The sequence below is a fragment of the Molothrus aeneus genome, chromosome 2, assembly GCF_037042795.1.
Source record: "Molothrus aeneus isolate 106 chromosome 2, BPBGC_Maene_1.0, whole genome shotgun sequence".
Classification (NCBI taxonomy): Eukaryota; Metazoa; Chordata; class Aves; order Passeriformes; family Icteridae; genus Molothrus; species Molothrus aeneus.
Window position 1 is genome coordinate 93,848,442 of NC_089647.1, and position 27,724 is coordinate 93,876,165.

At 35.7% G+C, this 27,724-nt stretch overlaps 1 protein-coding gene across 1 annotated transcript in view; it reads right to left on the bottom strand.

Annotated features, from left to right (window-relative positions):
* Positions 1-27,724, bottom strand: part of PRKX (protein kinase cAMP-dependent X-linked catalytic subunit) — a 52,539-nt gene that overhangs the window by 16,975 nt on the left and 7,840 nt on the right. The window contains exons 2-3 of the mRNA XM_066571618.1: positions 9,573-9,741; positions 5,197-5,460 (exon numbers count right to left, since the gene is read on the bottom strand). Of these exons, the coding sequence (XP_066427715.1) occupies positions 5,197-5,460; positions 9,573-9,741 (433 nt within the window). The remainder of the gene's footprint in view (positions 1-5,196; positions 5,461-9,572; positions 9,742-27,724) is intronic.

Sequence of the window (27,724 nt, forward strand, 5' to 3'; positions counted from 1 at the left end):
AGGCACTGATCTCTTCACTCTTTGACCAGTGAGAGGACTCAAAGAAACATAATGAAGCTGAGTGAGGGGAGGTTTAGGTTGGATATCAGAAAAAGGTTCTTCACCCAGAGGGTGGTTAAGCACTGGAGCAGGCTCTCCAGGGAAGTGATCACAGCACCAAGCCTAAGAAAGTTCAAAAAGTGATTGGAAAATGCTCTCAGGCAACATGGTGTGACTCCTGGGGATGTCCTGGGCCAGGCCAGGAGTTGGATTTGAGGATTCTGATGGGTCCCTTCCAACTCAGCATATTCTATGACTCCTTGCAATATTTTAAAGGGAACTTTTGTTTTTGGTTTTTTTTCCAGTTGGTTGGTTTTTTTAAACCTTGAACATTTGATTCATAAAAATAAGATAAAGAAAGGGAAACTGTACAGTCAGTTAAGGCTTTAGCTGAAGAATTACGACTTGAATTTCTTTAAGCTTCAGTTTACTATGGCAAAAGCCAAATTACTCCAGCTAAACTGCCAGAAGTCTTAGGCACACTTTGCATCCAATGCACTTCAAGGTTCTTGAAACTACATTTGTAAGTGTAAAGAATACATTTTTATTTTTATCATGAATTTATCTAAAAAATATAAACTCTTATTTTCCAAATCAAGCATACTGAATTTTTACATACAGCGCTGCTTTACACTACTGCCATCTAGCAGCTACCTAGATCAGGACTATGGAATTAAGACTAAAGCAAAGCTCTGTCATCTTTTAAAACAAAGTACTTCTCCCTCTCCCAAATTTAAAAATCTGTATCTGTCATGTGACTTAATCACACTGATTTAGGCAGCTATGCAAATGAAGCAGCTGACAGTTTTACCATGTTTTTATTCAAGCAAGAGGAAAATTGTGAATGTAACTTGCCAATGCAATTTGAAGTTTCCTAGCTGCATTAGGAAATAAAATTTATTACCACCACATTAACTACTTCCTTAATTTCAATCAAGAAATATATGTTTACTAACTAGACAAAAACTTGGAACTCATGTCCTTTTTTAAGATATGCATTTGTGCTGTAAGACCACAACTTGTGTTTCCTCTTTAGTTGGCCATGAAACAGACTACTTAGTATTTTGGAAAACACATCAAATAGATGCTACAAAAAGATAATATTTTAAATTATTTTTTTTATCCTTACTATTTTATGGCTACTCCATATTTATCTGAAATTCCAGATAACTTATTTGAAGATAAATTACAATGAAAAAAGGTAAGAATAGACTGTTCCCTTCTAACTGCTACGAAATAGTTACTCTTCTGAATTTTCAAGATAAAAAAGCTGAAATACAAGAAAGTTCTAATTGATAAGCTTGAATATGCAATTTTAAAACATGAAATATAGAATCTACTCTGGTTAAAATGTTAAGCGACAAAATAATTTTGTGAAACTACTGAAGAGTACTGTGTGAAGAAGTTCAGTCTTGATGGTTAATGTGTTTCAGCATTCTACACCATTCAGCATCCATCTCCTTACCTGACAAGCTTTTTGCATATAAGCCAGATTTGTTTTGGTATTCTGTCAGTTTCTCCATAAGTAAATTTAACAAATATGGTTTTGCATGCAGCCAACAAAAATTTGTTCTGCAAGACATTCTTGCTTGCTTCTACAGCGACAAAAGGTACACTTTGCAAACTAGACTTACTATGCCTTACATAGTCTTTCTCTCTTTAGTCCACTGTGTGGAACAGTCATGAGGCACATCCAGCCTATGCAACAATGCAAAACTATCCCCAATATGTTTAAGATTAATCACTTCTCAAGTTTCGAGAAAGACTCACAGGTAAATTTCTTTTTTAGGAATGTAAACTGAATAAACTAAAATTAACAGTTCCAGGGAAAAAATAAAAAAAGAAAAAAAGATCACTTGAGTCTTAATTTTACCTAAAACATTTATAACTTTCTGAGTGAAATATGCCCATAAAAAAAAAACGTAAAATTCCATGCAGATTAGTTTTGTGCTTCTCTGAAAGAATATGGGAATTAAATGCCAACCACCCAAAAATTCCCAAAAAACCCCAAATACCCAGACCAAAAAAAACCCAACCAAAAATCACACAAAAAAAGGAAATCAGAACAGAAAAAAAAAATTCAATAAAAATACTATATACCCAAAAAGTGGTATATGCATTTCAGAAAGAGAAAGCTCTACTAATGTAACAGTTGTAAAGTTCAAAAGAAATCCTTTTTACAATCTTCAGGTAACAGTAATTTATAAAAACCCCCCTCCCCAACTTTCTTCTTGACATCTCCCTTTTCTAGAAGTAGTGGCACATCTATTTTATATGAATGTACTTACAAGAAACTGAAAAGGTTATTAAGTCTTCAGTTAAGCAACATCAAGGTGGAAAAGAGAAGAAATAAACAGCAGCTGAGGCAAAGATACACTGTTTTGGAGAAAAATTCAGAGTTTTTAAACATACACTATGAGTGAAAAGGGAGGAACAAGGATAAACAGAAGGACATACCAACAAGGAACAGAAGGAGCAAAGAAAACCTCCTCTGTCTAAAAAAAAAAAACCAAAACCATTAAGAGTCTAGCCCTTCAGAAATTGTAGTAACAAGAAGGTACAGGTGCAGACTGCTTTCCACAGTGGGAACATAAGCTATGAGCCAGACACTCTTTCTGAAGAGCAGCTTAACTGTAGAGGGACATGGTGAAAATTTCATCCCTTTACACATGGCAGTGGGAAGAAAGGAAAATGTCTACAGAAAAACCCCAATTAAACAGCTACAGAATCATTCAGTGAACTATTATCTATCTGGAATGTGGGATCATATCCCAAGTCTTCTGCAGACCATGTTTTCATTTATGTAAAGTGTCTTCTTTCTAGGGATGTCTCTGCTGATCCTGAGAGCAGGTTACCTCACAATGTTTGAAGAACATAAATACTTCATGTCTTCTTTTTGCCATTCTTGTATGCTGTGTATATGCTCACATCTATACACTCACTGACACCAATATACATAAGATTCATGTGCACAGACATTTGCCATGCATAAAAATGACAGTATCTCCTATAATTTTGATCAAATAGGCTATGCCATAAACAAAAGCACCTAGTGGCGGGCATTAGTGAATAAAGGGTTGATAACTGTGTATTTTTACTGTGACAAAACCAACATTGTGAAAATGACTTCAGCTAGTGGGGAGAATACTATGTAGTTTCAAAAAAAAAACCCCAGTAACACAAAAAACTAAACCAGATTTGCATAGGTGCAAACTGTGCAAAGGTGCAAACAGGTGCCACCTGTGCTCTAATTGATAATGTTTTTGCTCATTTCAATTTTATGTTCTGCACTCATGTTACCTGTTGTACATTTGAAGGAAAATCAGCTATGAATATAAAACTACTATAATCTTCTATGATTCAACAAAAACTGATCAACTCCACTGCCCCCAAGCAATATGGAAAACACAAACCCAATTAAAACAGTAGTGATAACTAAGTTTGATATCCTAAAATATATTTGAACAAATTTACTCTTAGAGATTCATCTACCAGGTTGAAAAATATACTCTGATATGAACCATCACCTTATTTAATGAAGAGTTACTTCTCCTTGTGCCTTAAACCCACAGAAGCACAAAACAAGAATTACCACTAAGTGGCAGTATATACATATAAAGAGCAAGTCATGAGTACTTGTATGAAAATGTCTTATAAAGAGATTGTACTACTTTCTTACATGGAATATGTTAGCTCTTCCTGCAAAAAGTTGTTTCACTTTAAAAACAAAGTATTAAATGAAAGGCCAGAATTTGTAGGCCTTTTTACTTGCCCAGTGAAACTGAATTAACATACTCATAATAAAATTCTATGGATTTAAAACAGATTTTCAGACCTTAAAGGTTAATAGAACTTTTGATTCTATTTTGAGACATCATTGGTCTCATCTGACTTTTACTTCATAAGGGATACATTAAGCAGATTCTTGTTACCGTTAAGTAAAACCTTACAAAAGGAACGCCTTGTAAAATCATGGCTCAGCCTGTTACTTTGGTTAACTAGAAAAGAACTGTGGGAAAGAGACTGAGCTCAATCAGGGGTAGAAAAACAAGTTATGTAACCAAGGTGTGCTCACATCATGGTGTATGGTGGCTGAATTATGTTTGTACTGATTTAAAAGTATGTAGCTGATAATGGGCTAACTGCTCAAAAAGGCCTGGTTTTTGCAATAAAGCTGCTCTCCTTTGCACCTGCCTGGGGACTCAGCATCACTATGGACCCTCACCCACACAGTCACCTTTCAAATTGACTTTGTAGAACTCTCCTCACAAACAGGCCCGTTTGTTGCTTAAACAGCATCAAACAGGTTGATGACTGAAGAGGATGAGCACCTACGTAGCACCTAACTCAGCACTGTGCTGCCTCAATCAGAACAATCAAATACAGTCTCCCTCAAGAGATGACTCAAAGGCATAACATCAAGCCTTGTCATACCACTGATAGAACATACCACTTCTGATAGAACAGACTGGTTTTTACCTCCCTTTTCTTGAATCCCAAGTCTCTTGTTTACTCTTAAAAACATGTATTATGGTCTTGAAAGAGTAGTCCAAACAGAGAGAACAGAGAAATCACTGCAGGGAGGGGAGCCTCTGCATTATCAAAACTCACATATGTAACTAAAGCCAACAGTAATATAGAAGCTAGATTTAAATAAATCAGTTCTGCTGAAGCTGGCCTTATGGTTTCTGTCTAGGTTTTCACAGTTTCATTTTCGCCACAGGCTAGTGAAAACTCTGTATCCAGTTTTAAAATCACTCTTCAAAAATCTCTAAAAGGAAACTAGAAGGAAACCTGAGTTATAAAACATATTCAGTATGTATGGAGGATTAATTTATGTATCTTAGTATTGGTTCATATTATTTTCCTTAACTCCCTTTTTCCAACATGACTGCTGAAAACTTAAATATACAAAACGAGCAACAGAAAAATATTTTTCTGTCCTTGCTTACATGTGATATGGCTCCTGGTTATACCTAAGGGATAATACTGATTTCCGTTCAGCTATTTAAAGATTATCATTTCCTTCATATTAAGGGATTTGATATGTGTGAACCACATGGAGTGTTAAATCAAATGCTGAGCACCTGAAATCAAACATTTTTTTCTAAATATTTAGCATGCAAAATGTAATTACCAGAACAAAACCCAACTTACCTGTCCACCAGTTTTTTTGCAAATCCGAAGTCAGTAAGCTTGATATGTCCTTCTTTGTCTAGTAATATATTTTCAGGTTTTAAGTCTCTGTAAACTATTTCTTTGGAGTGCAGGTATTCTATTGCACAAATAATTTCCGTCGAGTAAAACAGTCCTGTGCTATTGTTGAAACGTCCCATGTTGCGCAGGTAACTAAAAAGTTCTCCTCCTGGCACATATTCCATTAGCATATATAAAAAACGTTCATCGTGGTTGGTCCAAAATCTGTAACAAAAGTATTGTTTTACTGAATAAAGAAATTATGTCTTTGATTTGCTTTACAAGTAAATGTCTGTAAAATGGCCTCTGCTACCTCAACCATGTACATAACTAATTTCTGATTCCTTGTCTGCAAACATTAAAACCTCCAAGAATCCAGCAGGATTATTTAATACATTTGAGTAACCACTTTAAACTACACTACAAAACCAGATAGCTGAGGGTAAATACAGCACAGGACAAGAAAAAACATTAACTGATAGATTCTGTTTCATCATGCAAAACAGGTCTCTTCTAACCACCAAATAACTGATCCAATAAAAAGACCAGACACTTTTTACACGCCTTGCATTTTATATTATCAAGCATTACCAAAGTGATGGGGGTAAGCAGAACCTGCTTTTGTAAAGACTTTCATGACAATATGTTCAAGACCAGACATCAAAGAGTTGTCCTCCTGTCCTATGCCTTCCTCCCTAGAGATACACAATCCAAGCTAAAGCATTAGATGACAAGCCTTGATCTTCTATGGCTTGATCTTTCACAAAAACAAAATTGATAGCAGAACAAGGTTCATTTCTGTACCTCAGAATTAATCCAAGGATAGGTACCTTGTATTCCTCAGACTACTACCTTTAATTTAAGAGCAATTTCTGTGGTAGTCAGAGAAACATAAAGAACAGGTATAGAGGAAAGAAAATAGTTATATGTGGCTTTAAAATGCTTCATTACAGAATATAGGAATCTTCTCTTCTACATTCACCTCAATTATCTTTTATTTCATTGTATCTACATTAAACAAGTCACCTTACCCCTAAATGTAGCTCAAAAGAAGAAAAACAAATAGGTGGTAACATCTTGAAGAACACTGCCATTTAAACCAAAGAACTATCCCTAATTCCATAATAAAAGATAGAGAAAACTGTATCCTTACCTACCTTATTGATACAGTGATACAAGAACAGAAGCTACTTCAGCTTCTAGCTAGTGCTTCTGCACTATCACAAATACCTCATGGTTAATCAGGGCATAGAGCCTCAGGAAAGGTGAGCATAAACTGAGCTCCACAACACATGAGTGACTTTTAGTCCAGAAGATTTTACTTTTGACAGTAGCACTGCGGCAACCAAGGAAACAAGACAGACTAACAGACATGAGCTACAGATCTTTGACTGCCTCAGTGATGGAGAAAGCAGAGCCCAGGCTTGTCTTCTTTTATGGAACTTCTTCCTGATCACAGTCATCAACATCATTAATTAGCTATTGATGATGTTCACAGCATCTTTACAGACTACACAAAACCACTCTGAAAATGTATTTTATGTAATTAGGCAAAGCTATACCTACAATAAGCAATGAAAGAGCAGAAATGGGTGAAACAAAGCAAAACACATATATATATATATAGTAGAGGAAGAGCAAAATCTTACAATACAGAGGGGGAAAAATGGAACTTCTGCATCATTAAGCACAGCATTTTTACCAGAATTAATTTCTTAAAAAACTGACTCTTAAAGGTTTGTCTATCCACAGAAAAATGGATACATTATTTGGTATACATGAAAAAGAGCAAAATTAAGAATTTCTGTACTTGCAATTCAGACTGCTTTAAATGGTAATGTAATACAAAAAGAAAAAAAAAAATCACAGAAGCTGTGATTAGAATAACATGTGGTGTCATTAACTCTACAATTCAGCTTGCTACATAGACTTGAGATGCCACTGTGAAATCCTACAGACAAACAACCTGTTTCAGCTTATACAGCTACAAGACACAGTTGATTTTTAGTAATTCTTCCTCTCTTCAAAAACACATCAACATTACATCTCACTATGAAGAGCTGCACCACAGTGAATGTGACATGTTACTCAATTGTCAGTAAATATTGCCTAGGAATCTCCAGTGATCAGTTGGTTGCAGAAGCACTTAAGAAGAGTTTAGAAAAAAATAGTGTAAAAAAATAATGAGTAGATGAATAATTCCAGTGTCTACAGCAAAACTGTACATCCCTATATTGAGATTAGGTATTTCTCAAAAGTAACAGAAAAGGAAAAAAAAAACCATTCTTTACATATAGGAAAACATATGAAATCTCCAAACACCAGAAAACAATTATCTGCAACATTAATTTATAATTTTCCATCATAAAATCCTGAAATACTATGCTGCACTGAAACCAAAGGAAAATGCTATCTGTGTTAAAGATGGTGAAGCTAACTGAAAACATAAAAACCAGACCATGTATATAACACACTTGCAAGGCATTAAAGCTGAACTATATAATTTTCCCCTGTTTCTGTTAAACACTTACAGTAAAATAATTAACAGATAAATAAACCAAACACATACTGGGCAGGAGGTGGCTGAAAAAAATCTTTTAGTTACACAAAAAACTGCAGAAAGTATTATTTGTCATACAATCTAGTGATAATCATCCACAAAGGTTTGTTTAACCTAAAGCACATAAATATCTTTGTGACTTAAATTTTAACCACCTCACTTCAGCTATGTTGCTTGGAGTCTCCTCTGACAAGGGAAAAAGGCATCTCATGGACAATTACATGAACAAAGCTGCTGATGCAACATACCATTGGACATTTCAACAGAAAAAGCAGAGCTCTAGAAGACATGAAAAATGTTTGCTTTGCACAGAAAGAGAACTATTTGAATTGTGTCCTTTGGCAACCTGAAAAATCTGATATTTTGTGAATAAGGTGTGAATGAAATCCAGGAAAACTCCCCTGGTTTGGATTTTTGATCACTTCTGTATGAACATGAATCCTCCTTGTCTCTGACATGTCACCCAAATTTCTCTACTCCCACTGTTTCTGAGACACAGACCTACTGAGATGGGGTTTGTCTGGGAGTTTGCTTGTTGTTTTCAGTAGGGTTTTCTTTTCAAGAATTTCAAGATGTACACAGATACATGTACAAAATCCTGTTCCCCCCATTCCATCCATACTTCAACCAGTCTAACCAGATGTACTTAGCTTCTCCATCTTGATTTCTTCCATGAATCTCAATCTCTACATATTCTAGAACTTGTCTTACTGATACTATGCCACACACAGGATTTCTGAACGCTAGCTGGAAACTAACAGCATCATGATGCTGGGAAAAGCCAACACCACACCAGGGAAAAAGCCTCCTCCTGCAGGGCTCATTCCATCTTCTGAGTGACTACCACAGTGTTCCCTTCTTCTTTTCCCTCTGATACTTGCCTAACCCTGGCAGGAAGCTGCACTCCCTGCAGCTAGATTAACTAATGCTAATTTTGTCTAATTCTATGTAAAACTGATTAAGGCAGGTAAATGGAAACAAATCTTAGTTAATAGCTGGCCATGTATCCATGCATGAGAAAACATAAATGGAAATTAACCTGCAATTACCAGAGGTTTAGTTATGCCATTAATAGATATAGACTCAGATACACAAGAAGCACTGTGGTGCTGTGAACAGAAAAGTATGATACCTTCTCTCTTTAACAATGGGACCATTGGGATCATCAGAGTTACCTCAATTCCACTAAAAAAGAAGTATTTTTTAAGAACTGTGTTTAAACAATGCTTCTCAATAGGTTCCATCACTTAACAACCTCAAATACAGGAATACCAAGTCCAAGAAGTGCTGCAGTTATTTAAACTCTTTAAAAATAAAGTTTGCAAAAGTTCATTTAAGTTTTTAAAAACTAGCTATTTAAGTCTGGGAATATCTTTAGCTATTTACCAATATCTACAGCACATACATGTAGAAATACTTTCATCACAATTCTAACATCAAGAATCATCCTAGAAGTCATTTTGATGAGCCAAAGCTAACAATTCTTCATTTGTATTTTCCTCTCACTTCAGAAAATGTCTCTTCTGCAGTGTGAAGATAAGGGAGAAAACACCTTATAATAAATTGTCTCTATGTTTAAATAATGCCTCTTTATTTTAAATTCTTGACTCTTCTAAAATATGTACTTCATTCCAAAGTCTATTTTAATCTAGATTACATATGAGAAATTAAATATTCAGTGTTGGTAAAGTAACTAAGAACTTGCAATGAGATTCTGGAGTACTCTAACTGCGCTTCCTGTATGACTGAAATGAATTTAAAAAATAAAACAACTTACAATCTGATCAAAAAAGGGTGGTTAACTTCTTTCAAGACAGACTTTTCATTGTGCACATGTTGCTCTTGCTTCAGTCGAATGACATCAGGAATGCTCATTACTTTCAGTGCAAAGTAACGCTTGGCCATTTTTTCCTTCACTAGATGAACACGTCCAAAAGTACCTGTGCCTGAAAAGTTGGAGAAGAAACATCAACTTAGCATAAAAAGGGAAAAAGAACAAAGATAATTTGCTAAATTAAAATCTACAGGAACTCCAATTATTCAGGTGAGGAGATTATAAACTTAAATGTGCACAAAGAGGTAAAGCAATTCAGTAGGATAAGGAAGTGATGGGAAAAAATACATAATATTTGCTGATCCTTCTAAAAATTAATACATTTTTTTAAATCTGCTTATCGTGCTCACTGTTATATCACTTGGAAACAGCAGCTGTCTGGCACTCCTTTTTTTTTTTTTTTTACAGTAATGTACTCCTTTTTGAACTCACTCTAAAAAATAAAGAAGGAAAATAAAAATGTAGTGACTTTTAAATAAAGTATTAGGCATTTCTCTATTCAACAGTCATTAAAGTTCCTTTTAAGTGCATTGCACTCAAGACAATCATATATAACTGAACTGAGTATCTTTTAGTTTGAAATCAAAGTTAAAACTGGCACATTTAGCTAGACTGCTATTTGTTGTGCAGCAGAGTTTTACACATTTGAAGACCAACACAAATTTCAGCTCATTAGGTGATTGATTGCTTATTGTTTTTCTGCTCATTAAACAATGACACATAGGTTCCATTACAACAGTGCACCTGATCTTTTTAATCCCATTCTCAGACAGCAATATGTACCACTATAAAGGACACCTGGCATTAAAACCAAGCACCTAACTTGTGAAAGGTCCCTCTCTCCAGAAAAGTCAAAAGCTTAATACTTCAGTTCACTATCATCCTCTTACTTGCACATACCCTAGGAAAGGCAGCACACAGACCTGTTGCAGTATTATTAACTGGTTTGTTACTTGATTTCAGATTGTGTTGATCAGTTATGACCAATTTATAGTAAAGACAATTTCCTAAGATGTGCAACAGGTACAGGGAAAGGAGTGCATATGTGAAAGGAAATACATTTTTCAGAGATAGGTAGGAGCAAGAAACCAACAAATGAACTTCTAAAATTGCATTACTGGGGAGATGAGAAAAAACAAGGGAATTTTTGCCTCTGCTAGCTTCAATTTATGCTTGAAGTATTTGTTTGCTGTATGTGGATTCTCAGCTAAAATATTTTATGTTATTTAACAGTTTTTCTTTCCAATCACTTAAAATGTTGTTTAAGACAGCATTTACTAAAAAACACTAAAAACTACTAACTCCAGCAATCCAGTTTTATGGAATTTGCAGCTTCACTACCAATACAGATTTCAAAGCCAGTTTTCAAGATAAAAGTTCTCACTACACAAACACATCAAGCATTACCGTTGTTGAAGCACAAAAGATTCTATCAAAGAAGTTTTACATTCCCACCTGTCCTGAGTTACGGTTCTTTAACCGTGAAAACTATATACAGATCTCAGAGAAAGCCTGCTTTTATAGCAAAGTAAACCATCAGGTTACCCTGGAAAATTTATCATGCAATGAAATCCTTTAACAATGTACTCACATTACATGACTATATCTGCAAACAACTTTATTTGCTCAGGGACAGGCTTCTGCAGTAAAAAAAACCCAAACAAATAACATAAACCCAACAAACAAACACCAAAAACGGCCCAAAAGTTTCCAAGCAGAGACATCTGTTCAAACTACTTTAAATACTGATTACTTATATTTACACTGCATGTACAGACAAAAAAAGAAAATTAACTCGGTTATTTCTGAATTAGGAGCTGAAATTTAAATTTTGAGTAAAAACATTGTGAAAAATAATGCTAGTCATATGGCACACTAAAACTAGAAACCATCTTTGATTTTTGAAACTTCCCAATGTGGACTCAGGGAAATTAACAATACTAACCCCCCATAAGCAAATGTGGTTTTACATGCATTTTGATACTTGTACAAACAAAGTGCTTCTACAGACATATCCAACAGGAAAGTCAAAAGTGAACACATATCTAATTGTTCCTAGATCTCTAGTGATTACATGCTTCAGGACTTGTTCTACTTGTTTAAGAAATTTTTATTTTAGAATGCTTTACTTTTCCTTATGCTATTAATTTCTCTTTACAAACCACTGGTCAGAAATAACGACAATAATAATAGAAATCACAAGTTCCACCTAATTTCAAAGAAGAACCTGTCAGAGACTTATTTAGCAATCGTTCTAACTTTGGAAACACTTTCTGCGTAAAAACACCTCTGCCAGAACAGCAAAGCCTGGCAGGCTATTCCAGAATAGTGGCAAGGCCCTAATCTACAAAGCCTCAGGGAAAACCAGACGACCACACAGACAGGCGAGAACATAGAACCTCCCTAACCAGTTTTATTGCTGAACTGATGCCAGGCAGTCTATTTTCAAACATCTTGAGCACACTTGCCAGCAACTATGAAAATCAAGACCATACAGACTGAGAAGCCATCTAACACTTGTTTTAAGACATGTCTTCTCAAAATATGCATTTTCTCTCCATCAAGTCGTCTCAGAAAATTCATTAAGCCTGCATTAGCTGGCAGTACCCACACACCCACCACTCTTCCACGGGACTAATTGCTATGCCTTTTTCTTGTTTTGTTTCATGCTTAGCCAGTCTTCAAATAACCAGGTAAAATTTTCATAAATTACATAAAATTTGCATAAATTACTGCAATTAAAAATCTCACTTCAAACCAGCTCATACTTTTAGCCATTTCTGCTAACATTCTTTAAGTGTTCTTCCTTGCAATTGATAGGGAAGGTAGGAGGCTGCAACAAGATGTTATTGTGGTTGTTTAGCATAGTCAAGTATATCCGTTTTATAAGAATAGATTGTTGTGTTGTGAGTAGATGGAAATTCTGCCCCTCAGATTCATAAAAAGAAAACTAAAAACCTGAAGCAGTAAGTGGCACTGAGCAAGACAAAGGCCCAGCTCCATAAATTTGAGGGAAAATTTTTGGCAGCAAAAAGGCAGTGTTATTACTCTTCCATCAAAGCCCACTCCAGGTGAGGAGACACCTAACTCATGGGACAATTTCTGTTAATCCCTATGAAAGAACTGTTCAGCATTTTCCCCTGATCACCTCAGAGTTCATCTGTGTGAACCAAATGAAGTTGACCTTTTGTGACAGATGAGTAAATGTTCCTTATGATTACCTTAAGATGGAAATATTCTACACTTATCTGTAAGAATTAAGGGAAACACTGTTGACAGATTTGCACTTTAGTCTACTCATGTTTATTTCGTATTTAGTTCAAACCAAGAGAACTGGAGGGACATTGTACCATTCTGGATTTGCCCTGGGATCTACCAAGTACTATCCTGCTGAAGGAAGAGCAATGGCTTCATACAGTCCCTACACATATATCCCTATCTGTCTGTTTAATTTAGTACATGTTACCAGAGTTTCAGAGCAAAACAAAGCACCTACATGATAAGATCATACCTCAAGAAAACAGCTGTTCTTACCAAGTCTGAAGGCAGAGTTGTAGTTTAATTGCACAGGCCCCTTCCCCCTGCTAAGGCATATGGTAAGTGAAGGTCTCTGGCCACCAGTAGCAACAGCAAGAAGAGTGCCTGTGCTGTTAGCAACACAATTCAGGATTTTCAGGACTAAATGGGCAAACAGAATAAAATACGCAAAATGCTAACCACTAATCCAGTATAATCTGTTTACAACAGAAACAAAATTCTTGGATCCCACTGCAAATTTTATGTGGTTGCAGAGCTTGAAGGAATGCCTGCAATCTTCTCCATTAGGTTACCTTCTCATGTTAAACACAAAGAGATGAGGCCAAAATCTGCAGAGGACCAACTTGGGCTATGTATCACACACAAGTAGGGTATTTTCAGTCTTACAAAACAAGCTGGATTCACTAATACCGTTCAAAAACACCATAGCCAGTTTCCATTTTGTTTTCTTTGAAGCCTGGCAGAAAAGAATAAAGAATGTGGGAACATTTCTGATGCAATTTCAGATACTTTTGATGCTAGGTAAAACAATCCTGCAACTTTTGATCAGCTAAAACAATTTAGTGAGTAGTCATGTAGTGACTATTTTGCTATTGATGCAGATGATTAATTTGATGCTTAGATTGTCTCTTTATTTGCTCCCATTAATCAGCCCCAGCCGTTTTAATCCCCAGCTCTTTCTTAAAACCAAGTTTGCCTTGCTCAGATAGATACCATCTGTTTTAATGAAGAATAAACTAGGTCATGTGAGCTCTGTGACCCTGGGGGCTGCTTTCTGAGTCCCAGAAGCGTTGGCCCTGACTTCAACAGATGCCTACAAAAATCATCAGATGCATTCACTTTTATTTACAGCTAGAAGAAACATTTCCTACTATGACACATTAGTCTTTACTAATAGCCACAAGCACAACAGACTTTATTCTGTTAAATATCAGAGATTAACTAAGTGATAGTATCAGATTGCAAACTAACTACTAAACGTCAAATTTTGTCTGCCATTTAATTGCTGTCTTATTTTGGGATTGAACTTCAACAGACTAGACTAGGAAATGAGGGTTGTCAGTTCTTGACAAAAAAGTGGAAAAGTGGCACAGCAAAGGAAAACCAGCCTGCCCAAACAGACTGGTAATCAGAAGATTAATCACTTGGGAGAATGATTTAGGGAAACCACAAAGCACAAGCAACTTGTTGTTGGGCTTCTACAACAAAAGATGTGGCTGGCAAATGAATAGGACAACGCAAAATGAGGATGATGATGATTTTGGACATCACAGTAGTGAAGTTTAGATTTTTATTAATGTGTCAACCCATTAACCAATGTCACTGAAAATGCCAAATACAGTGTCTTTACTGTCCTGCAAGCCAGCTGTGGATTGTTCACTGTAAATCTTAGATCACTGCTTTTATAGATCTTTATTACTTTAGCAGGTTCAGACTTAACAAGTTAGAGGAGGTTTTATAGGATGCCTTTTTTTTGTCTAGAACTACGCATCTCATACTGCTGAATCAACAAAAGAAATGTCTGATCACAATTTTTGTAAAGCTTTTTTTGTATCCTTCAACAATACACACTGAAATCAGAAACAGTCTGATTAAGACCTTAACAGCACAGAAAACAGATGCACGTGTAGGGTTCACCATGGGCAGCCCTGCCAGATGAGCTTGCTTCTATGCTTCTCATTCATTTGTTGTGCTGTGATTCCCTTTCCACCAAGCATCCCTTGAAGAAAGAAAATGACTTTCTCTTTAGCAATAACGGGAGAGAGTACACAGCAAGAACTATGCCCATCACATTCCAGGCAAGATCATTGGATTACCTGTTCCACAAATTTTACTGGCACTGGCATACTACTGGTTTTCTCTTTTGTTTTGGTTGATGGCCACACCCATTGTCAAATCAATTGAAAGCTCAGTATCATTAATTCTTTATCCCAGCTCAGTTGAACTTAAAAAGAAAATAGCAATGCATGTTCAAAGTACAGCTTACCTTCTGACTCAAAGGGGATGCTGCAAAAAATTTCCAAAGATCCCAAAACACTGCAAACTTTTGGTTCTTTCTTACTTGGTATAAAAGGAGCCTGTAGAAACACACCACTAAAACTACATTTAACTGCATGGAATTCAGTTTAGCCCCTTTTCAATTTCATGCAAGATTCACACAAGTATGCCAGAGAATACCAAAAAGTTGTGTCAACAACTCTTGTTGTTTACCCACTCATTTAAATCTTACTGAACTACAATCCTTAAGAACTAAGGACATGGGAATCACCAGGCTAATTAACACCCATCAGTCAAGTTTCCTGTTTTTCCACATAGTTCAGAGACATTTCTGATTTCCAACAAGTGCTAATCAACTAAATATCAATGATGCAAGCTCCTCTGTAATTTCAGGGTTTCGATTTTTTTTTCTCACAAATTATTGTCTCTCTACAAAAATATTGTAAATATTAGGGTGTCCTTAAGCAAAACATGCAGAATTCTTGAAAGTTTTTTCTGTCTCTTCAGTCTTTCTTTTCTAATTTATTTTGGAATACTAGGAACCACTAAATAAATGAAAGCAGAAAGTAACCAGATTGCTGGTTATGATAGCCATAAATCCTCTCAATTTCTAAGCAGCTTTTAGAACACTGATTCTAAATGCATCTCCCTTCTCAAAACTTTTAATACCCACAATCTTCAGAACAATTCTCATAAAATCAGTATTTCCCTACTTGGTTCTTCAATGGTATTTTTGCAGCTCTTTCTATAAAGTCTTCCACAACCTGAAATACGTGACAATGACCAAAAAAAGAACATTGATAAAAAGAAGATGAACATAGGAGTGAGTGGATGATAAAGCTTTTCTTCCATAGTGAAACTAGGACATTGCAAAATCATTATTTCTCCTACTTTAACCTATTTAAATATTACACTTGAAGTACAGATAGATCACAACTTCAAAACTGGGGTTTTTTATAAAAACTGCTGAAATAGAAAACTTTAATGACGAACTCCTTTTTCACCTAGAAACTAAGTTTTATACTACTTTCTCAACTAAATTAAGGAGGCCTATTCAAACAGCTTATTTTAAATGATACAAAACACTTGCTAGAAGTGAAGCTTATCAATCTGTATTAATATATTTTTTTTAAAACCTGGCCTACCATGTTTTAAAAGACAAGTAAATTTAAACTAAGAATCATGCACCTGTCTAGCTAGTAACACTTGCCAAGCTAAACACTGATACAGAGTATAATTAAATTCTCTTTTCCATCTGATGACAATTTCAGGTAATTAAAGCATTATCAAAAAGTGTCACATTTTAATAGCTGGAGAAGAATCAGTAAATTAGAAATTATACAAGAAAGACTGATGTTTTCTGGAATTTAAAAAGTTGTAGCATTGAAATCCTATTCACAGAATTGATTCTTTCAGGCAGGGACAGGTTAAAATAAGCACATGAATTACTTCTTGGAATGTAAATATTAAAGGGAATAATTTTTAACCTATTCGTTCCTTTCCAAATAATTTCTCAAAAACAAAAGCCAGGAAGGCAAATCCCACACCTAGCCTCTTGTACATTAACTGATGCTTAAAATTCCCATCAAGTTTTGAGTAATTCAGGACTCTTTCTAAACAAATGTGTTCAAAGTGAATATTTTCTACTGGTGTTAACGATCTTTAAGTGTTTAAACCCACTATGAAACATTTTCCTTAAAATGTAAACTAACACAAACAGACATTAGCACAAAAGTTACTCTATTTAATTCTAGTGTGTTACACTTCAAGTTACCACAAACAAAATTAGATACAAAATAACCCAGACTCCAGTAAAGAAGGAAAATCAACAAGAGAAGCGAAGAACTAAGCCAGGTATTATAAAACCCCGAATTTTAGTCTACAAGATTTCTCTTGATTGTTTAAAAGAAGTAATAAAAAATGTTATGACAGGAACATTTTCCAATACAATTCAAAGTAATGAATCCTGATCTTTCTTCAGATACTCTTTGATTTTGTGTCTGTGAATAGATGCGAGTTGTGAATACACAACTCTTGCTTCTTGAGCTGGGATTAGAAGTACACTCAGTATTTTGAAGTGGATGTCCCAGAACCAGTTTAAGCCAAAAGGCTTCTCATTTTCTACAAGGATGAATAACTTGCAGTTTACCTTTGGTAGTACATACAGAATCAATTCAAGCAAATCATTAACACACCATTTTCCATGTATTCTGTTCAGTTAATGAGAAGTGTTTCTCAGTACTTTTTCCCCTTCCAAAAAAAGGTAAGTAGGAAAAAAAACCTGAACAGGGACAGCTGATATTGGAAAAAAAAAAAAAAAAAAAGCTCAGTTTCTAAGTTTCATCCTCATAATCAAATTTTTACCCACAAGGAGAGTAAAGCTCTCTCTCATAATTTATCAGCAGTTCTATCTTCATCTTCAATTTCCCTGGTGACAGGAAGTATTTACTGAACTGTTTTAGCTGGTTTACTCAAATTCAGCATGAAGAAATTTAGTTTGTTTTGAACAAAAAAAATTAAAATCTGCAAAACAAAATAAAGCATCCAAACCTGAACAAATTGCCATGTCACAGCAATAACAAGTTTTAGCAGACTAAAATCCTTTTCAGGTAACTTTAACTAAAAGAAGCAGCCAATAAGGTCTTCTAAGTTTAAAACAGAACCTCTGTAGGAGATACACGACTGTTCAGGTACTTGAAATATTGTTCCAACATTTTTTGCTCTTTCAGTTGCCACAGCTCAACTTATGAGGTTGCATATATCACCACCAAAGAATTATACACATCATCACTGTAAGCTTACAATTACCCCCAAAGAAAAAAGAAAACCTTAAAGTGGTCAGCCAAACAACTACAAAACACGGCTCAAAACTCACATTTACATCCCAGAAAAATAAATAAAAATAAAATTTTTATGACTAAGAAGCAAATGTAATGCTAACCAATATTAATTAATATAATAATCCATAAAGGATTTAGAAGCATTTGGTTCCAAAGAAGTTCATGCTACATAGAGTCTAATAAAAATCACATCCATGCAAGAGCACAGATAGAAACTTGAGCAGCAACCCCCTCTGAACCTGGTAAGTCTAAATAGGGGTATTTGGTATCTGATTAGCAACCTTTCTTTTCAACCCAGAAATATTTGTATCTACCTACTTCTACGATTTTTACACAATCATCATCTTTCGGTTTGTCCTGAAACTCAGCTTTTCCTAAACAGTTACTCACTGCAAGTCAGTCCCATGTTAATGCAAAGAAAGCATGAGCTTAATACCCTTGATAGTGTCCTTTTAAAAGGCAAACAATAAAGTCTTGTGAAGTACAAAGGTTTATTATTGCTGACCCAAGGTAATAAAAGCCACATTGTTTGTACTTGACCGATTTCCTCCTTCACCAGTGCTGGACAGAAGCCTTTGAGGGACTAGTTCCTCTTATAATACATTCCTTTCAATTATATTTCACTTCCATCTTCACTGAAAGCAGTGCTAAATCAGACACAAATCAAGAGGAGATACTCCCCACAGTGCACAAAAACTGTATTTTTAAACACTTTTCAAACAGATTGTGTATTTATTACTTAGTATGTACTACAATGATCGTAAAGTATAAGACTGGAATTAAGTTGAAGAGCTTCTGCTTGAAGACAAGAAGGACTTACATTTAAGACCTAAAGTCCTGCACTCAGGACATTTTATTTCTCTCATGTGTTTCAGGAAATGAGTAAATAGACAACTAATAGAAAAGTGTTCCAGGATTACCTATCCCTGCTATTATCTGTGTTACCACACAGAAGGCCCTAGTCCAGAAACATACCAGCACAATTGAGAAAGCTGGAAAGACCAGGTTGAAAATCTGATACACTAATATTAAGAAAGCAAAACGAAATCAAAGTTCAGCCATGATCAACAACTATTTTTTGTTTTCCAATCAAACTTTTCACTTTCATTTTTAAATTTTAAACTGACCTAGAGCTAACTCAGGATATGCAAAAACAAAACAAACAAAACCTCGGGACATTCCCAAGGAAGACAAAGCCTGACCACTGAGTAGTAGTTAAAGACCTCAATTCATCAAAAAGGTCAGTCTTCACATTATATCTTAAAACCTTAGGACTGGTACCTTTGAAAACTGGAGCAAAACTTCCACTTTCAAAGATGGATTACCACAAAGCACCACATAACTCACATATTCTTCATGGTTGCACATTAAAAGACACAGTAAGTGTATGTTTTGAAAGAAATACCATTATTCCTGGCCTGCTCCAATTTATGGTAGAAACTTATAAAACTCTTTGTACAATAAAAAAAAAAATTAAAGTTGCAGGCTAAGATTATGCAAGCTGTTATTGCATATATATGCAACCCAACACAAGGTGAGAGACACATTTTCTCCCATCTTTTAGACAAAGAATCAACAGGCTTCACAGACACCCAGAGCTGGAATGTCTTCACTTATTACACAGTTTAACTTTGGACCAGCCAAGTGGAATTCTGGGCAATTTAACAGAGGAGAAAAAAGGCACTTCTGTATTCAATAGAGTGGTTTTACACATTCAGTTTATGAACACAGAAGTACTACCTATTTCCCTCTGCTGACTCTACACACATAGGTTTGATAGTTGTTTACAGTGCATAAGTCTACATTCAGAAGAGACCACCTCAAAGTTACATGGCCTGATACAGGCATGACGCTTATGGCACAGAAACTACTGAAACAGAATATGCTAATCTGTGTAAGGAAGTATATAAATTTGCAAGGCTTGAAAAAGAATTGTTGGCAACTCACTGAATTCTTCAGGCTCCATGCCATGAAACCTACACCAACTGATATCACAGTATACACCACAGCATATGTCGCAGTTGAGAGGGCCACAATGCACAGAGTATCATCACAGAATTTCAGAAGGCTCCAACCCATAGAGAGTAATGCCACACCACGTCAGAAGGCACAAGCATCTGCCCTTCTTGTTCTTTAGCCCAACCTTTTATACCCCTCATGTTCATGCATTGCACCTGTGTGCCCTCTGTTCCCTTCCATGACTGGTCAGTGCACCTGGGCCCTCCATGTCTCTTTGCTTTCAATGTTTCCATGGCTCATTGCTGTCAATGCTGCTCACCTGCTTTTCACAGCTGTAGCCCCACTGGGGATGTGGCTCAGTCACAGCCCAACTCCCAATTACCACAAACTGTGTGCCTAAAAAATGATACCTAATACTTCTTTATAATCTTCAGTACTGTTACCTAACTTACTGACCCAGTGTCACAAATGTGGTATTCACAACGTCAGTTCATTCATCTGGCATTTTTTTTCAAAATATTGATATAGTTTAACATTGCACACAGGAAAGGATACTGTGTATACAAATAATCATGGTTCAAACCACATCCGATTTGCAAGCTTGAATTTATCTCAATAGTCTGTAATTTTACATATGTTATTCAAGTTTATATAGCACAATAGTCTTAGAAGGTATTTAAAACACTACTCTCAAACTTGAGCTATTATACTGACAGAGAAAAATATTTCTGATATAACTGACTATTTCTAAAAAACCTATTTTGCTAGATCTTTGTTTTAAATGGATTTTAGTGAGTACTAGAGATTTTACTATAAAATGAACAAATGACTCAGCACTGTAACCACAGCAAAAGGAAAGCCTTTCCAAAAGACCCAAATAATTCCTTTGCATCTACAATTTACGAGCAGCTGCAATGTAACTACAACCCTGCATTCTATCTTCTGTAAATGAAATTTTACAAAAAAACTACAAGCCCACAAGAATTTTCTCCTTAAACACTATCTCAATCTGGAAGAAGCACTGCAAATATACTTTTATTTGGTTAAAGGTTAATACACTGAGAACTCATGAGTGGAACAAAATATTCCTCAAAGGGAAGGCTTTGTTTATATTCAGAAGGCAGTATCAACTGATATTCCTAAGAGACTACAGAATAACAATGCCTTAGGTATCTAGAATTTACTTCATGTGTTCCATTACCTTTCCAAATTCTCACATGGTATACCTTACAAAATTAGTGTAACTCTGTACAAGATAAGGTGATGAAATCACCATTGTTTGGCACTAGAATGAATATCAATGAATATCCCCATATTCTCTACATAAAGAGCTATTATCCAAGAAAGAGGAAGTAAGTCTAGATTATCCAAATAAAGTTATATTTGATATGGAACTGGAACAAAAGCCCTAACACAAATATTAAGTTTCAAAATCCCAGTCTTCAAATTGCATTCTCAATTAAACATATTGGAAAAAATCTTGATAGCGTCCAAGAAATACATTACTAATGGAATAAAGACTGAAAATATCACTTGTATTAATACCTACTGTTACTGAAGACATGCCAATGCCAATTTAACACTTAAATACCCTATCAGAAAAGGACCATGGTCTGAATTTTTCATGCTATTCAGGGTTGTATGGACCAGTCACTGTTTTTTCTTTACAATGCAGAAAAGTAAGGCTAAACTTAAATTTAGTTCTAACTTCATACCAGCCAACTATTTGACTGAAACACAGAATGGATGTAGTAGTTTCTTCTATTTTTACTGTGCAGTTCCTTAATAGGAAAGAAAAGCCACTCTACCAATGTCCCAGTTTCACCTTCCCCCGAGATTTATGCACACACTTTCCATTCCTTCCTGTATCAAAACTGGGATCCAATCTCTGTCTGTTATTACACCTATCAATATCATACACAAGGAACCCATCCAAATCAACAAATAAGACTTTAAATAGAACACTGTACATAAATGACATTATTTAAATGCACCAGGATGAGAACATTTGAGAATTTATGAAAAAGTACACCAAAACATGCTACAAGTAAATTCCTTTCACAAAACAACCCTGATTTTCCAAACTACTCTTAAGAAAGCAACTCCACAAGGAAAAGGAAATCAAGTCAATATTAGAGTAAGTTTCAGAGGCTATGGCATATATTGTAACAGTATCATTAATTTTCCAACAGTAAGGAAAGATATTTTGGCTGATAATCGGATGGCATTTCTGTGCTGGACACTGTTTCTGTACAATCTTTCCTTTTGTTTTTCTTTAAGCATAACATCATCTGAGGTCCAATATTTATTTTTAAAAAATTTGTTTGCAAAATTTTTTTAAGAAGTTTGCAAATTTCATACATCTGAAGAGACAGGTGGAAAGATGTAACATGTCACAAAGAGGCGAGGCTGGAAGTGAACTCCCTACACAATACCTTATTTTCCACACAAAAGGAAGATTGACATACAAGATTACAGAATAAAGCTCATTTGCAATGACTAGCTGCCCTGAACAAATATATTTAAAGAGTAAATATATGTGATTAATAAAGAATTTATCAGACTTGAAATTATTAACAAGAAATGCATGCTTGCAGCCCAGAAGATCAACCACATCCTGGGCTGCATCACAAGCAGTGTGAGTGAGCAGGTCAAGGGAGGGGATTCTGCCCCTTCAGTCTGCTCTGCTAAGAGCCCACTTGAGTACCCAGGTCGGGGGTTCTCAGCACAAGAGAGACACAGACCTGTTAGAGTGGGTCCAAAGGAGGGACACAAAGGTCATGAGAGGGCTGGAGCACATCTCCTGTATTGACAGGCTGAGAGAGCTGGGTAGCCGAGCCTGGAGAAAGCAAGGATCAGGGGAGACCTTACTGAGGCACTTAAAGAGGGCTTAAAAAACCAAAATAAAATGCTACTTTTTACATGGGCAGATAGTGACAGGACAGGGGCAATGGCTTCAAACTGAAAGAGGGTAGGTTTAGGCAAGATGTTAGGTTAGATTACCCAGGCTGCCCAGAGAAGTTCTGAACGCCTCATCCCTGGAAGTGTTTGAGACCAGCTTGGATGGGGCTTTCAGCAACCTAGTGAAGAAACCTGCCCAGAGCAGACAGGTTGGAACTAAATGGTCTTTAAGGCCCCCTTCAAGAATTTCACAGCATTCTCTGATTTTATGACTACTCAAATCTTGAAAACAAAACAAAGTCCACTTTTTCCCTAAGAATCGACATTTCCTTTCATATTTTCTGTTATTTCACTCTGCTATTTCACTCTTCATCCTAGGTATGTCTTCATCATACATTGAATTTCTCAGGTAAGCAACAGACATATACACATGCACCCATTTATCAAAACTCAGGTTAATTTGTTCTGTTGTTTACTGCCGTAGTTGCTTCTTACTTGTACTCTACAATTCTCTCACCCGATACAACCTCAGAATTACCTGCACCTCATCTGATACACTTAAAACAAGACCACAGTCAGTAGTAAAGGAAGTAATGAATAGCAAATCCAACACCACTTTGATAGGATAGATTCAATTACAGCTAATTGAATTCATGAGCTATAGTTCACACGCCAAGAGTACTTGATGTGCCCTTTGTAGACTGTATTTCTCCAAAATTGAAACATCATTGCTGAGGGTCACTCACTACTATAGCTGACACAGCACACAGCTCAACAGAAATATATTTGTTTTCAATTTAAAGAACAAACAGTTCAATATCATTTATAATTCAGAATCTACATTTAAGGAAACAGAACACAAGCTCAAAGCTGCTAAATTTAGAAGGCAGGGACAGAATTTAAGATCAGAAATAAACGCAAATCTATCTGGGCCTGCTCATCAGCTCATATTTAAATCAATTGTAACTGAAAGCTACTGGTGATCTGATGGTGATTATATTATTATCCATTAACACTTTTTACAAAAGGTGAAGCATGTTAAGTTTTTGGTAGCAAAGCTAAAAGGCATATTTCTTCCCTGAAGACAGATGAAATAGCCAAACAAGAAACATTATCAGGCATATTAGGTATTTACTGTTACTAAAGCTTGTTTCAGATGCTTGCAGATTTCCTAGGAACAGTCTCAGGAGACAAAACAGAGACTGATGAAATTATTGTGTCATATATATGAGGTCCTCATACGTCGCTAATGGAAGAAGAAACTTGCACTGCACTATTAAAATACACCTCCTCACAAGGTACCAGAGGAAAGCTCTGACAATGACTAATAAAATTTCAAACTTCTTGACATAAAAACTAAATGTTATCCTTTGTAGGACGTGCTAGTACACAAGCTAAGTATAATCAATGCTTAAACAGCTAAGTACCTGTTTTCACTATAGTGCCCTTTTAAGTCAAGTTTACTTTCAGTCTTTTAAATGAGGTCTGTGTACAACATACAAAACTCCTTAGGGATGACTGTACTTTATGGCAAATAATTAAATAGTTTCCACCCTTCCCCCCCCCCCCCCCCCCCAAAAAAAATATAATTGTCTGCTTATAAAACTTACAAAACTATGCTGTGGAAGGCTCTCCAAAGTGAAGTGATCAAACACAGTATGGCTTTTCTCCTTCCCTCAAGTGGCCTTGCATTTCTAGCTGGCTCTTTTTTTTTTTCCTGTCCTATTATTACAATCAGTGTTTAATTCTACATCAAGATTCACATTTCAGAGAAGCAGAGGAGGCCAAGCAACAAAGTTGTGTTTGTTCTCAAACAATGCAGCTCCTAACATTTCTACCAAAAATGAAAGCAAATCGGACTAGAAATCTCAACTATCATGGGAGGACCTGGAGTTCTGAATCTCTCCATAGGTATTATACCCAACTGCCAATAGGAGATTTTTCCCCCTTGTACGAATATTTTAAATGCCAAAACATACAAAGATTAGAGAGAAGCTTATCAATATATTTTATTACAGGGCATAAACCATCCATATTTCACTCAGGAGTGCCCAACTTGAGCATTTCAGAAAATCATAAAAAAAGCACCACAGCTCACTTACTTCCACATGAATAGATGACCCTGCAGACCCAGTATGACCTAGCAAAAACTACACATTCAGATTCACTTATCAAATCTAGAACTAGTAACATCAGTTTCTTCACTTACAATCATCTAGAATATCCAACTGTGCTTCTAGCTACACTTTCACTCAGTTCTACTGGTTTTGCTCTGAAAAGCAGCAATTATCCAGGAGATACAAGCCCACCTAAACAAAATGGAAGTGTCTCAAAACAGCATTAAGCCCCCTTCTCCCTTCTTTTTCCAACATCATTTTTAGTAGGAATTTGAACATTCTGTGCCAAAAGTATAGCCTCAGATATGCATTCATCTCCACTGCCTGCCAACCTCCTCCCAAATTATTATTTTGGTAAGTCCCCATTTCACCAAGAACCCTCTTTTTTAAAATGCAAATAGCAACCACACAAAGTCAGTAAAATTCTAAAAGAATATTTAACACAGAAGTGTAAACCCTGTCTCTAAATACTATGCCAAAGCATTTCAATTGCAATTCAAAGATAAAATTAACTATATTGCAAACTTTTATCACCCAGGTACACTCATGGGAAACTCTTAAAGCAATGTGAAACAGGTAGACACTAAGCTATGAAACTAGTAATTTTGAAACCAACTCCTGCCTTATCCTTAAGTTAGCTGGGTTTACCTGCAAATGTGTCAGGATAAAAAAAAAAAAAAAGAAAAAAAAAAGACTGCTTGCTGAGACACTGATTCATTAGTCACAAAACCAGTTGTCTTCCTCATTTATCATTTCACAGTGTTGCCTCTCTACTTACAATTACCGTGTATTGCAAGCTCTTCTCGACAGATCAAGAATTCACTGATAAGAAACATCCCTTGCAGACAGCAAAATCATATGTATTTCATGTTCAAAATTGTTTTAAAAAAATTGTTTTCACATAATTATGCCAAATCAAACAAACTGGGCTGTACTCTGTCTAACCCTCAACCAACAGTAATTTAGGAGCACTGAAAAATTTAGGTCTGCCTAAGAACCAAGGCAGCAAAAAATTATCACCACTGCCACCACAATAAATCTTTTACTTTTCAGTAAGTCAGGTGTTGCAGATAAAGAGTTAAGATAAATCTAGAAACCCTTCACATATTAGAACAAAGAATATAATTGATTTTCCTAAAATACTTAAAATTGATAGATGTCACAAGCTTTACAGCATCAGGATTGGATGTGCCCCAATTTGTATCTATTTTTCAACAGATGAATGTATAAAACCTGAATGAATGTGTAAAACTGAAATGAAAAAAAAATTGCAAAACCTCTTTTTTTCCCCCCATACGAAATATATCTTCATGTATTTGAAAATATTTTGCACCAACTGTTAGGGGTTTTTTCAGATTCTTTCCAATTCTCTTCCCAGTTACTTTTGCTTTTCCTTCTAATGGCTCTGTCTGGTAGGACACACTCTTTCTCACAGCTTCTTCCCAGCTGGCATTTGTAGGAAAAAAAAAAACAAAAACAAACAGAACAAAACAAACCCAACTTTAATCAAGAAAAACTTTCCATAAACAAATCCAAGGAACCACAGCTACTCACTGTAAAAGGTAAAAGTACTAGAAAAGATGTATAAAAGCTTTCAAACAAAATAATTTTAATTAAGGTGCAATACTGGAAAAATTTTAGAAATGTTTTTTAAATTTATTATAACCCAAATTCCACTATTTCCAAATATATGAAAGAATGAAGAATTTCTACAAATATGGGAATTAAACTGTGTTGGTTACTAAAAAAAGGAGGGAAAAAAACATTGCTGCTACACCATAAATTCTAAATTCACCACTTCTGAGTGTGACAACTGGGTGGTTTAAATAAAGACATACTGCTAAAGTTTTTAAAGGCCTCGGAAAGTCACAGAAGTCAGGGAGAATTTAATGGCCTCAGAATGCAAACTTAACATAGTGACATGCAACTTGAAAAATTTTCATGAAAGAGGGGACAAGAATCCCAATTCAGAAACAGACTGACCACCATTGTCCTCACTGTTCTCCAGGGACAGACAACAAGTTACCCACTAATTTTCCTGAAAACAAAGAAAAATTTTACAATGTATACTCTGAAGTTACTTTTGGCAGGCCACGAAAATTGAAACTGTACAGGCTATCATCTCCTGCACCCAAGAGCTGCAGGAAGCCACTCCAAGCTGGCAGGGAAGAGCTCTGAGGCTAGAAGACTGTCATCAGTTTTGGGGCAGGTGGCACAAGGAGTCTGCTATTATAGCAGCCAAAGTTGAATATGAACACAGTCAGCCACCAGACCCTCCAAATTTTTCTATTTGCCATACATACAGCTATTACAGTGCATCCTCATTAGCAGATCAGCAAAGTAAAAATCTTATACCGCTTTAGCCTGTTGTTGGAAGAGTCTGTAGAGGGATAGTTCCCTTAGCATCTACCTAAAGTATTTCAGAGCATTTAATTTACTGACTGGAGTAATACCTGACAGGCATAAAAGGCAGTACTAACTAGACATTTTGCTTCCATCCAGGAGCACCCTGCACCTTTAACAATAATGGCAGAGTCATTTCTATTAATATTTCAAATTGCTCTGAGTCACCATATTCCCCTAAACAAACATAACAACACTTTAACAAATACCAAGAATGCTCTGTAAGAAGCTACATTTTAGCAAAGAACAATTCCAAAACTCATAAAAAACACAGCATAATGGCCAACTCAAACTGTCATTTTACAGGATTTTGGTAATCAGCCCTTACCTCTCTGGAAGG